A 13,980-nucleotide genomic window follows, 5' to 3' on the forward strand; every position below is an offset into this window, starting at 1 on the left:
TGAGTGTGTGACTGAAGAATGAAAAGGAGTTAATGGAGTGGCCATTCCACTGTTCTTTCCACTACTTCACTTGGTGAATGACTAATAAGCAAGCACTCCCAGATGGTATTTGCATTTAAAAGAGGAGCTCATTAACCCTAATGAATCTCTAATTGGTGGAGAGATTTCTGAGGACTGGGGGTTTCTCCTGTGTCTTCAAGGTGCCTGGCTATCCTTTTCTCCTCTGTAGATTATCAGCTATTCTGGAATCAAAGTTATGTCATAGAATATAGTCACATACTGCTGGTCTGCCTCAAATGCAATTGAATGAATTAACAGGGAGTTGTGAAAAGAATCAACTAAAGAAAATAAGCATGGGTTAGCACTGTGTAAAAGGAATGTTCAAAAGCTAAATAACAAATTTGGCAACGTTGAGGGTCTTCTCAAGAGTCAGGTAACAATAATATATTTCATAATCAATTTCAACTTCAGAAATGTTATATCAGCATTCCTCATATTGTGTTCATAGACCTCTGGAAGATGTTTAATAGGTATCAGGTGAATAAAATGGCTCCCTAGTCAAATACGTTGTGAAAAAAAATTTAAAGTTCCTTTACTGAGGAATTCCTCAGAGCCTTTAACACATTAAAGTACATTGGAAATCAACTGGAAGGGAACACATTCTGCAGGTTTTTCTCATACTTTTGACCACAGAAATATTTTTTCCCTGTGAACCACTTGAAACTAGTGTTTTGTAGACTGCATTCTTAGATATGGAGTTCTAGATAATTCCTCTCTAATTAAAGAAAAGAAAGAAAACAGTTTGCTGTACTCACAACTTTTCCTATGCAGTCAGGCTCCAACCCTGTCCACACCAGCCCATTCTCAGCCCTGTTGGGCTCTAGGGCAGTGCAGTAATAACACCCTTCTTCCCCAGGTAAGATCTGGTCAATTTAGAGGGAGGAAAACACAGATAGAGACCAGTTCTCATCTTTATTGCCTATAAAGCTGGTGTTGAAGAATGTGGCTTCTATCAAGGAGCAAATGTTTTCCTAATCGGAACCCCAGGATTAGATTGAGCTCCATCCAGTTATGGGATATGCTGGGCTGGGACAGGCTTCCTCAAGTGGGAGGAGGTCCCTGTGGAGGGTCAGAGCAGATAGAGCCACGTCTCTCTGTGGTCCTCTCATTCTCAAGAGAAAGGGGAGAGAGAGGGACAGAACCCTGTGCAGCCAAGTACTCCCAAGTTACCAACCCATGGACTGGAGAGTGGGGGGAGGCCTGGGGTGAACGTTAGTAGAGCTTACTCTACACTGAAGGAGGCCTAAGGAGTGAGGGTGCTCCCTCACCGCCCCCCGCAACAAGTCTCCTCTGGGTGACTTAAGCCCTATCTTCACCTAGAGCCCAATCTTTACCATTTCTCCCCTCCCTCCACCCAGTTCACCCACTAGAATGGGATCTTGATGATACTCCAATGACTGTCCCTTTCTTATCTCCTTATGTAACTCAAATATAATTCAGCTTTTTACCCTAGAAACGGTGGAGTACATATATTTTCTCAAACAGAGAGAGAAAAACTACAGCCTGACACCTGTTTTGCAAATGAAGTTTTATCGGAACACAGCCACACTCATTGGTTTATATATTGTCTGTAGCTGCTCTCGGCTACGATGGCAGAGTTGAGAAGTTGGAACAGGGACAATATGGCCCACAAAGCCTAAAATTTTACTATCTAGCCCTTTACAGAAAAAATTTGCCAAACCCTAATCTAATGTATAAATTTCACTTCAGTCCTTTAAGTTCTGAAAGAGTTTCATTACTATGTATATATAGCCTTTTCATTAACTCCCTCTAAATAAAAACGCTTTAAACCAAGAAAATTGCATGTTGCATGGTTGTAGTATAGGAGGGATTTTGCTTCTTGTAGAATTGTTTCTAGCCTTACAAACTTCTGGAAAAGTATTAAGGGGATTGTGTGTTTGCTTTGAAGGCCCGGAAGGAAGGACAGAGGCTTGCTCTGGTCAGAAGTATTTGGCATCCTCAGTGGAAAGGGAAGAGAACAGATAATCCATGGGGCCTATGGAAGAAAAAAGGAGCAGAGAAATGTCTAGGGGCCCAGAGGGTTGGACCAGCACAAGATTCTGCCTTCAAAGCTCCCTTTCAGAGCCCCAGGCTCTTCAGTTCACACACTGTTCTGCAACTCAGAGACTTGATTCCTCCCATCTCAGCCCCCATCATTAAGACCTTCCACGGAATCCTGGGATGCCAGGAGACCCGGATCTGCTCCCACTGTGACTGCCTTCTACCTGGGAGACCTCGGGCTGGTCACTGACTGCCTCTGCCCCTTAGGGTTCACTTGCCTGTAAACTGGAGGGTTGGGAGGATGGGGAGGATGTCTTATTACACCATAGTGAGAGTCAAATGTGCTGTCATAAAAAAGGTTTTATGGATGTAAAGTACTGTGAAAATGTTGGTTGCTTTTGTTCTTTTTAAACAGCTGACTTTCAAATGAAATTTTAGAATCCAGACTTAACTGGTGTTTGAAAACTAAAGTACCTTATTTCACATTTGTCATATGCATCTTCATTTATTGTTACAGTATCCAACTTTCATGTGTGTTATAAAAAAATGGAGAAAATAACTGAATTTTTACCATTATACAATTGTTTTCAAGTGGGAGGGAAAAAACTTCAAAAACTATATTTCTTTGTGACCTGTTCTTTTCTGTTTGTTGTTTGTGTAGTTTTCATTTTGTGCCTTTGTTTATAGAGAATAATCTTGCAGATGGCATATTTCCTTGTAATCAGTTATTGTCCTGTCTGAGTCATCGCCAGAAATGGCATTTCAGTAAATAGTGATTCCATAGTCGCTTCCAGGCAGATGTGTTGTGTGATGTCAAGAACACTGGCTGATAACCTTTCTGGTTATTCAAACAGTAGAGAGAAATGGAGAGAGTTTTGTATAGATACACATCTTGAAATCAGAAAATGGCAAAGGACACACAGACTTTGTGCCGAATGATTTTAGCCAAATACGGTGTTTGTGTGGCTGTGGGTTGGAGCAATAATCATTTGAAAAGGCAAAGAATGTTTCCTGAGTAAATGACCTTTTGTATTGGGTGATACATATTTTCTTATGAACATATCATGCATGTGAATTATTAAACACACCTTGACCTCGTTGTACAGAGACGTGCATTACCTTGGCCGCTCGTGCTGCCATGTTCTCATGCCTATAACCAAGCAAACTAAACTCCTTGTGCATTGGTTCTGCTACCTGTAAACTGGGGGTTGATTATCTTATCCCTAACTATCAGTGAAGAGGGATTTCTGAAAATAAGGCTCATCCTGATATGCCAGTAGTGGTCACTTGAAACAATCACTTAAAAAATCAATCAAAATAGTTTTTGACATCCTTAATGTTGTATTTTAATATATTAAAAATTAGATTGATTTAAGTTTTCATTTAACAAGTATTAATTTTATTATCCTATAGACATAACCCAAAAGTTCCTAGTGCTTTTGTTTAAATATGATTTTTTAGAATCATTAACTGTTTTTAAAATTATGAGTCACTAGTAACATAGTGGTATTTAATAAATTAGCCTTTTAAGTTTCACAAATAAATTTTAGAAGAAAGACACTAACTGTTTGCTGAAATGAAGTTTTTATTACATACCATTTAGTATTATTTTGTCACAGTTTTACAGTCTGGAAACTCTAAAGAGAAGTTCACTAATTTATTCAGCTAGTATTTATGGAACACCTCTTACATGTTGGGGCCCACCCAACAATAATAAGGTTGCACACAGCTGAAAACAAAGCTTATAGGCTGGAATGTGCATTGACGTAGATGGATTTTAAACATTTAAGGGAGTTAGTTTATCTTAAGTAAAATAACTACTATCTTAAGTAAATCAATGACCAATTTAATTCTTGCTTCATGATTTTAGAATTTAACAGAATTTTATTTAGTCCTTTAAAATTTTCATGAGGCTCTTTCTTGAGTGTAGCCATCGGTAAAGTAAACTTTTGCATTTCATATGGAAAAGTTAAGTTTAGCCAAAATTCCTAATCTTTAGTGTCAGCCAAGTTATCACCTACAAATTTTGTAATCTTCACTGTTGTGGACATTCCTGAGCTGGGTTAATTTTATGGGAAGAGCAGTTTACAAATTACTGAATTAGCCTCTCATCATGCTTTAAAGAAGTAGGCTAATTGTTTCTTTACTTACCATGTGTTAATCATAGATCATTAGTGATAATATATTTAAAATAGGCCATTAATAAGTTAAATTATGCTTATACTTACCTAACTGTATTTGTGTTTGCCCTGTGTCATTGGAGCCAGCCTAGTCACCAGCTTCATTTAGTTGTATGACCCACCCACGCTCCAGCCTTAGGAATCAAAGTATTAACTGAAGGCTAATTTATGAATTTGTTCATTTTTCTTTCCTGCTGTAAAGATTGTCTGACATTTGGTTAATTATTACATACAAACATATATATCTGCTCTGAGGCAAATCCACAGGGACACAAATAAAAATTTATAAAGAGTAAACCTTATAAAAAACTAATTTGGAAGACAGTTATTCATATTATAAAGACTTTTAATTTGAAAATAATTTGCCTTATTTTCTTTAAGTTGTCAGCTTTCCTAGCTTATTTGAAATATGACTTGATTTACGAAATGTGAATTTGCTTGATTTTTCCAGAGTAAACCTATAGAAAGCAGGAGACATTTCTGGTTTAGGTTGTATGTTTATGTATTTATGGATGATTTATGAGACCTCTGTAAAATTACTGTTCCTAAAAACTCACTTATTTACTTAGTAACAAAGGAAATAATAGTTGCTTTCATAATTTGAAAAATATAATATCCAAAGATATTTCAAATAAATAGAAGACAGTTTGGCCTCAATGATAAAGTTGTTTTGTTTTTGGTTTTTGCTTTTGCTTTATAGAAGATACAGCAAATGAGCAAAGAGTCGCAGCAAGAGGTAAAAGTTCAGAAGGAGAAGGAGAAGGCAGCCAACTTTTGGAGGTAAGTGAAACTCACTGAGTCCTTTGAGGTGAAACTGAACAGCACTATGCATATGTATTTCTCTGAGGATAGACAGTAACTTCTACTCTATTGCCGTGCAGACAGGTGCCTCGATACCAAGAAACAGGTGATCTGCTGAAAGTCAGGGGCTGGCAGTCCCAGGAATGAGTTCCCAAGTGCTAAGCTTTTCCTTGTGCTGGAAGTGGAAACACCCTGTTGAAAGAAGAGGCATAGAGCACTTGAGTTAAAACATTTGAACTATTTTTGAGTGATTATTTTCTAATACATTTGAATAAATAGATAATATATGAACCTATAGAGAAAGGTTTGAAAATAATCTCTTCAGAACTATATTACATTACCATTTCCAGCACCAAAGTGCACTCCTTGATATCATTCAAAAGAGACTAGGGTATTTGTTCTCTTCCATGTGAGAAAACTATTTGCTCCTTGAGGTACTTGAAAATGTCGTTAGGATACTTTTTTATACTATGTAGAAACATACTAACGTTACTCAATCACTGAATAATCATTCTTAAGACTTAGGGTTCATTGTTACGGTAGACGGGCTATCCATGAATTTCGAAACTTTCTACATGGTGACGCACCTCTACTTATATTCTGCTTGTAGCCCGTGAGGATATTGCCGCATACAAGTAGAGTGAGGTCAGAACCTGATTCATCACGGTATCCACAAAGCCTAGCAGTGTAGGCAGTCAAAGAGGTTTGTTCAAGAATTGGTGGATACAATCATGAATTATAAGTAGAAAGTAATATTTAAAGAAGAGAGATTTTTATTTTTTATGTTCAGATTTTTGAGCAAATATTTTATACTCAAGAAAAAAATTTACTAAAAGAAGTGACACAGTAAGTAAATTGATGTAGAGGAAAAAACGAGTCATCTTTCTCATAAAACTGTGCGTTCGTTTTTTATTCATGCATGCAACAAATATTTCTTAAGCACTGGCTGTATTCAAGGTACTGTGCAGGAGCTGAGTATATAGTAGGGAAGAAAAGCAGCTACAAGGACAAAGAAATATGTCCAGCCTATACATTGAAGCAGCTTGATCTCTTTCATTTATTCAAACATTTAGTGAGTGCTGACCATAGGTAGCATCTTTGATAGAAAATAAACGTTGATGTATTTAAGGTTTGGGAAAGAACCACCAGGATGGTTTAGAAATCATCCATGATAACTTGAGTTTAATGGCCTCACTATGTCATTCATTGGAAATGTCTATGAAACTCGATTATTCTTCAGAGTTGATTCATTGATAGAAAGAACTCTATGAATCAACTCTGAACAATCATTCTTAAAGAAAGAAGCTTTTGAAAACAGATCCTCTGAGATTTGAAACTAGGTCATTATTATGCTACTTTCTAGTCTCTCCATTATACCATCAATTCTTAATAATTATGACTGGATTTATATACTCCTGCTACAACAGATAAAAGCGGCTTCTGTCTGAATAGTTGCTGGGCACTGGCAAGACAGTGTTTGCTCTTAGAGAGCTTACTGATGTAGCAAAACAGAAACAGGGAGAGTAGGGGCCAGCCCAGTGGTGCAGCGGTTAAGTGTGCACGTTCCGCTGCATCGCGGCCTGAGGTTCGCCGGTTCAGATCCCAGGTGCGAACATGGCACCTCATGACAAGTCATGCTGTGGCAGGCATCCCATATATAAAGTAGAGGAAGATGGGCATGGATGTTAGCTCAGGGCCAGTCTTCCTCAGCAAAAAGAGGGGGATTGGCAGCAGTTAGCTCAGGGCTAATCTTCCTCAAAAAAAAAAAAGAAAAAAAAGAAAGAAACAAGGAGACTACATATGAGGCCACACAGTTAAGTCACAGTACAAGAGGATAATACTAAGATACTTTCAGACCGCAGAATTATTTGCCAAATAATCATTTACCCTGACCTTAAGTGTCTAAAATAAATTTTTTTATTCCTTTCCTTTATGAATGCAAAAACAGAAACATTGCTGCGTGTCCTCCGCCTCCCCTCATCCGTACTCTACCTTGGTCAGTCAAGATGAGTCTTATCCCGTCTCAGGGTTTGAAATTCTGTGAAGAGGCCGGTGACTCCCAAAGAGCATCTGCACCTAGACCTCTCTCCTGAGCTCTAGACTAGATCCAACCGCCTACATGCCATTCCCCTTACAAATTTCTAGACAGTTCAGCCTTTGCTTGACCAAAGAAGAACTATTAATTCCTGGTCCCACCACCCAGAAGCTTCTGTCTGCTCAAGTTTTTACCATCTCTCTTCAAAACCCCTGAGGTACCCCTGGCTCTTCTCTTTCCCTCGCACTCCACATGCAGTCTGTCAGTAAGTCCTGTCACCCCACCTCCGGGAATCTGACCCCTTCTCACCATCAGCACTGTTAGAACCCGAATCTAAGCCACCACTTTCATCAGGACTGTCCGCCTCCATTCTTCCCCCTTCAGTCCATTCTCCACACAGCAGAGAGAAATATAAATCACATCACATCCCTCCTTGACTGCAAATCTGCTGGCCACCCACTGTAGCTAGAATAAACGCTAAGCTCCTTACAGTGGGCTACAAGGAGCCCCATGTGTTCTCCAGTCTCATTTCTCTCCATACCCTCAAACCCCATCCCCATCTTACTGCCGCCTTTCTGTGCCTCGATCATGTTAAGCTCTTCACCATCTCAGCCTTTGCATTTGCTATCCCTTCTTCTCTCTTGGCTGCCTCCTTATCATTCAGGTCTTCATTCAAGTGTCACTTTTCATGACTGTCTCAGCTAAAGTATCTCTTCCCCCCCGAGTCACTATCACAAAGCCCTGTTTTATTTCTCCATCAAGTTTATCACTGTCTCAGATTATTCATTTGTTTACTGTCTGCCTCCTCTGACTAGAAGGAAAACAGACTTTCTGTGCCTAGAAAAGTGTCTGGTACAGAGAAGGTGCTCAGTAAATACCTGTTAACTGATCATCTAGATTCCATTTTATGCCATCATCTGTCTGCCAATTTAAAGGCCTAAAAATGTCATTTTTTTGACTCATTTCTCTCACACCCCTTTATCAAATCTGTCATCAAATCCTATTGATTCTACCCCACAAATATCTTCCAAATCTGGTTCCTTATACTCCAACTATGTCCTCTTCTGTTCACGAGACTGTTAGTAGATGAGCAGTCTCCTTCCCAGATCCCTTTCTGAAAAAGAACAGCAGGTTTTGTTATTGCAGGCCCCCCAAAATGCCTTGAAACCTGCATAATAAAGCTTAAAACGGAAATCTTGTTCAAATGTCACCTGCTGTGTGAACACTTTTCCCAGCTCTCCCAGCCAGAGAGAACGCCAGTGTCCTCTTACTACTTGTGTTGTCGTATGACTTCAGTATAGTGTGAGTTCCTTAATTAGCTTTGTAGCCTCAGCCACTAACATAATGTGACACATGCGGAGTGATATTGATGCCTTGTCACTGGTTCCTGGATGGATAAATGAATAAATAAGTGGTCTTCTGCAAATGCTGTCTTATGAGTAAATCTCTTCATTAAATCTGTTTTCCACCTTACATTATAAACACAGTTATTTTTTTCTCACTGTGAAAAAAAAAGTTTTTCTTATATTTTTTATGAGTTACCCATTCAAAAATTTGTTAATTTACATTATTTTTGGCACTCTTACTACATTAGCAAGGAAAAATGTAATGTTTTCAGTTAGTTGTTTAAAAGATATACATCTGATTAAGAAGCTGTAACTATTGTACCTAGCAGGAAAGATTCTCAATATTTTAATTTTTAATGACTATACAAGAAATGTTGAAATATTATTTATTATGAGAACATATTTGGGAAATTAGTATGGGTTCAATAAGCTTAAAAATAACACTCTTAGTTGCCAAAATATAACTCACTTTTCTAAGGACCCTGTGGAGAAAGTGGTTAGCATACCAAAATAGGGTTTTTGGCAACTTCAGACAAACATATAGATTGCTTACTATTTTCAAGGAATTGTTGGACATAGGCTGGAGAGGATATAAAGATATGTAAGACTCCGTGATTATAGAAGCAGAAATTCTCAATCTATTCTTGGAAAAATAGAAAACATCACAAGTCTCTAAAATATAAAGTGGAATAAATAAGTTCCTTAAACCCGGTAACTACAAAGGTAACAGATTTCGATGAAGGAAGAAATATCATTAGGGAGAGTGAAAAAAGGCATTAAGTGAGCTTTGAACCATAAAAGATTTTTTTCTATTTATACAATTAATTTTTATATGATTACGATAAATTCCTATAAAATGAAATCCTTCATTAAGAGCATTTTAGAAAAACAGAAGCAAATCATGGTGTGAAACTACTTTCTACACGTAAATCTCAATGACAGACAATGAAGGGTTAAAACATGAGTGTAACGTGGCCTGTCTACACGAGTTTTAATGGCAGTTAAAATATTTTGTTAAGTAGTCTGTGATATTTTCCTTACACTTTACAGCCCAAGTGTACTTCAGAGCTGTGTTCCTTCTCCAAGCACGGCTCTCTCACCAACATCATGGAATTTCTAACCTCTTGACGAAATATAATTTGAAAAAAGATCTGGTTTGGGCATCAAATAAGTTAATTTTTACGAAGTTGGATTATGAGATATTTTAATACTTTTACACAAAAGACTCTATGAAAAGCAGCATATTTAGTTGCATTAAGTAATTAGTGGGACTTTTTACTTCATGAAACTGAAAATAATATAGCATTCATCCCAGAAAATCGTAAGTTCTCTGTAGGTTTGTCTCTTCTTCACTCCCCGTCCCTAAATATTTAGTTTCTCTCAATGATGATTTTAATCATTTTCTACTGTTTCTACCTTAGCATTCCCTGTATATGATCCCAAAGTGTCATCACCTAAAATAGGATAACTTAAGGAAAGATTGAACTATCTAGTCATCAAATGGTTTCTCTCAAATTGTGCTTTAGTGTGTGTTTTAAGAGCCATTGGTAACTTTTAACAGAATTCATCATGTTTTTGGTGTGTAGGGTGTGAGCTCCTATAAACACATGTTTGGGCTTATTAAAATTAAAGTCATTAGACTCTAGCGCTTGAGGAAAATGTTATAAGTTGGAACTAATTATCCAATTGGAGGATTATCCACCTCCTTCTGTCCCTTCTTTTTTTCTTGTTGCCTTTCTGGGTAGATTTTTGGTAGTGAGTTGTAATGACTTTGCAGCTACTTATTGCCTTCTGCTAGTCTGGGAGCCTGTTACAGCTCAGGGGGATAAACCCACAGATTCATGGGGGGCCAGTTTTGAGTTTTTGCCATTATGACTCATCTCTTCAGGGAATAAACATTACAAGTAAGAAAGTAATTAGTCATTCTTTTCTAATCTTCGGTCATGGAAAGTGTTTTATATTGTGACAACTGGAACTATCTTAGCTACAAATTTACTAGTGGACCTATTCTTTTTGTTTTTGTAGGTGTATTTTGAGACCTCTAAATATGCAAATTTCATTTTTTAATGCAATTTTGATGACTGTTGCTTTTAGATTAAGTGTTTGTTGAAGTTAACTTTCCTATGTTGTTCTACAAAAATTATTTTTTAATTTCCATTTATTTTTGGTCTCCAAATTGAGGAATGTTTATTTAGGTAGTTCTCTGGCCTAAAGATAACAAAATACAAACACAAGCCAGTAAAATACTCCCTACAAAACCACAGCTCCATTTGTGTGTTTGTCTTGAGTGACAACTAATTCACATATGCATATGGAGACACATATAAAATAATAACTAACAGATGGTATAGCTGCAAAGTAGGATTTATAAAGATTATTATCAGCTGGTGGTATTGAGATACTACTGTGGTTATACTGACAGAAGACACAAAAATTATTTTTAATAATAAACTGTGACACTAATATCCCCCCCACCGTCTGTTAACCAAAGTAGCTTATTGCATATTTAATATAAATTTCTTAATGAAGACCTAAAACAATCTTACAGCCAGTTTCTACTAGGAAATTTATTAGACAGCAATTACAAAAACAGTAACTAAGGTAGTGGCGACAACAACAAAATGTTTTCTAAAATTAAGTGTATAATATTAGAATCCCTGGAAAGTAAATTAAGTATTTGGGAGGTTTAATTATTTATTCAAGTCATTTCATTTCAATTATACTTTTCAACCTAGTATACAGTATTTGTAACTTTTTGTGTATTTGTAAATAGCTGAGTTACATGTGGAATTCATAGTTCCGTAACTTAGGGAACAAAAGGTGATTTTTGGAAAAAAGTATGGAAGGCGCATATTAGTGAAACATGTTCACTTTTCTTCTAATGTGTTTTCATACTTCCCTTAGGTCCTTTAGCAGAGCTAAAGGAGGTTTCAGATACTGTAGGGACTAATTTCCTTGTTGCTTTTATTTCAGATCGTCATTACAATGAATGAAAATATTCTTGAGCTTTGTGAATTCTATATGATATAGACTTTGGTTACCACTCCTTAAAAAGGGAAATAAAGTTATCCCATTAAAAACTGAATTCTGTATAGAAAAGAATTGGGGTTGCATGTATAGGAAAAAGGTAACTGGAGAGAGTGATTCTCAAGAATAGTTTCAAGAACAGCAAACATTCATGTACTGGATGCCAGGATTTCAGTTTTAAGAATTTTTTAGTATAACATGGTATATAAGTTTATAAATTTAAAGTATTGAGGTTATAAAGATGATTATGAAACTGTTCATTCTCATAAGATATTCATAGTCCAAATACAGGAATAATGGGTATTGATATAGAAGGCAGTTTAAATTGGTACAACCATTTTGGGGAAGCATTTTGGCAGGAGGTATCAAGAACCATGAAGACGTTAATATACTTTGATAGTAATTCCACTTTTAGGATTCTCTTCTAAGGAAATAATCTTTCAAATCCACAAGAAGTTGTATGTGCAAAAGGATGGCAATCCACTCAATGGAATATCTTTCAGTTTTCATAAATGAAATTTATGATTAGTTTTCAATAAAATGTTGGCTCTTAGTTTCATAATTTCAGTTGAAAATATGAGGTATAAGGTTGTATATACAGTATGTTGCTGCTGTGTAAAAACTGTGCAGAAAAAGATGATGTAATACATGAAAACATTGAGTAGTTGCCTTTGGGATGATAGATAGATGGATTAAATCATTCTTTCCAGTGTTCTGATTTTCCAATTTGTCTACAATGAGTATGTCTTATATTTTAAATGATAGTAAGGTTGGTGGTGAGGAAACAACATATTTTCACTCAAGGGCAGTTTTTGACTAAGAAGAATTATTTTGTATGGCAATAAAAACAGTGGAGCAATCTATTGAGGATGATCTTTAGGATATATGTTGGTACTTTCCTGCCTTGGCTCATTTAGGTTTAAGATCCCTTAATTAGTTGATCACAGAGCACTACATCTGATCATGATTTGTCAAAACATCTGTCCTCTCACCCAGGGGCCTTTCCAGCAGGGAGAAGAGTGAGGTGACTTGGAGGTTATTCTGAACATCTCATTAGAAATCATATGGTCCAAACTTCTCTCATTGATCAACCTGACTGTCAGTGTCATTGTGTCAGTTATAAACTCATATTTTTCTCCCCCCAAAATGTTGTGGGCGACTGGTTTGAACATGTCTAAATTTGTTTAAAAATCTTGCTTTTTACTTTATACCTATGCTGCAGAGACTCTTAGTTTGAAGATATTAATTTCTCCCTTTATAATAATTAGTTTATGAGAATACAATTTCATCAGATGAGTGCGAGGATCTTTGTTTTTTGTTTCTCCTAATATTAAACTCTCAAATTTCTGATTTACTGGGAAGTCAAGCACAGCTGGATTATTGCCCTCTTTATGTCATTTAAACAGTAAATTTAGTTCTTCGATGTGTTTATCCTCCTATGCGAGATACCTTTTGGGAAGATTTTGTAGAGTACGTTTCTCCGGTCTTTATTTTCATTTGAATTACTGGGCTATATAATATAGTAGAAAGTACATTTTTCCTGGACTCCTCTGCTCACCAAGTGTGTGATCTAGGAGAAGTTGCTAAGCTTCTCTTCAGCTTCAGTTCTTAGCCAGTGAAGTAGGTGGATTAGATTCAGCGTCTGAGATCTTTTCCTCCCCAGAAGTTCTGGCTCTTTATGTCTTTGGAAAGTGAATTGGGATTTTGCCACCAAATGCCAGCTTTTATACTGCTACTTTGATGGGGGCGGGGGCGGGGGTGGCGATCTGCTGCATAATGAAGATTTTAGGCATTGATTAATCAAGGCTTCATGCTTGTTAGGACGGAATAGTCCAACAGTCCTTGCAGATAAATTGTCAGACTTCTAAGATCCTTGCTCTTGCTTACAGAGTCTGTCTTGGGAAATGATAAATTTGGCCACTGGTAAAGAACAGTTAAAGCACTGACTTTATTATTTCTTTAAATCTATAAACTTTTGACTTTTATATTTGACAGTCAGATTAGCATAGGTGGTTAATTGCTCAAAACGTTAGCAAGATGAATTAACTTGAGGCATGTGTATCAGCATTTGTAAAGATCTTTTGCGTAACTTCAAATTTGTATTTTTTTTACCACTACATCTTTGTCCTAATTTCACTTTTGCTGGAAAAAATTATAATTGAAAGGTCATAATTCTGGTATTTTCTGGCTTCCATTGGGGTTAACTAGCACACTGAAACATAATGTTCATTCATCCTAGCCAGTGAGGCCAAACTATGTGAGGTGTATGAGAGCTGCCCCTGTTCCCATCCAAAATGCACATATGGTGTGGGTAAGCCAGTAATGTGAGTTTTACGCAATGTTTCTGCTCATGTACACAGTCTGTTGCTCAGCACCAATTATTCCTTGCCAGAAACCCGCTAACCTGCTGCTTTTGTAACTCTGCTTGGTGAAGGTAGGTAGCTTAAAGTGACGATGATGTTGTTTATTTAACTTTAGCAATCTTGGTTTGTTGAAGTTCTATAACTTTGACCACCCACCTCATTTGTTG

General features: G+C 36.9%; 1 protein-coding gene across 4 annotated transcripts in view; it reads left to right on the top strand.

Moving 5' to 3' along the window:
• The window catches only part of UMAD1 (UBAP1-MVB12-associated (UMA) domain containing 1), a 218,039-nt gene that overhangs the window by 134,022 nt on the left and 70,037 nt on the right, over positions 1 to 13,980 (top strand). For all 4 annotated transcript variants that reach the window (XM_070615728.1, XM_070615729.1, XM_070615730.1 and 1 more), the window contains one exon: positions 4,942 to 5,021. In XM_070615728.1, the coding sequence (XP_070471829.1) occupies positions 4,942 to 5,021 (80 nt within the window). The remainder of the gene's footprint in view (positions 1 to 4,941; positions 5,022 to 13,980) is intronic.

Source organism: Equus przewalskii, chromosome 4 (genome assembly GCF_037783145.1).
Source record: "Equus przewalskii isolate Varuska chromosome 4, EquPr2, whole genome shotgun sequence".
NCBI classification, from domain to species: domain Eukaryota; kingdom Metazoa; phylum Chordata; class Mammalia; order Perissodactyla; family Equidae; genus Equus; species Equus przewalskii.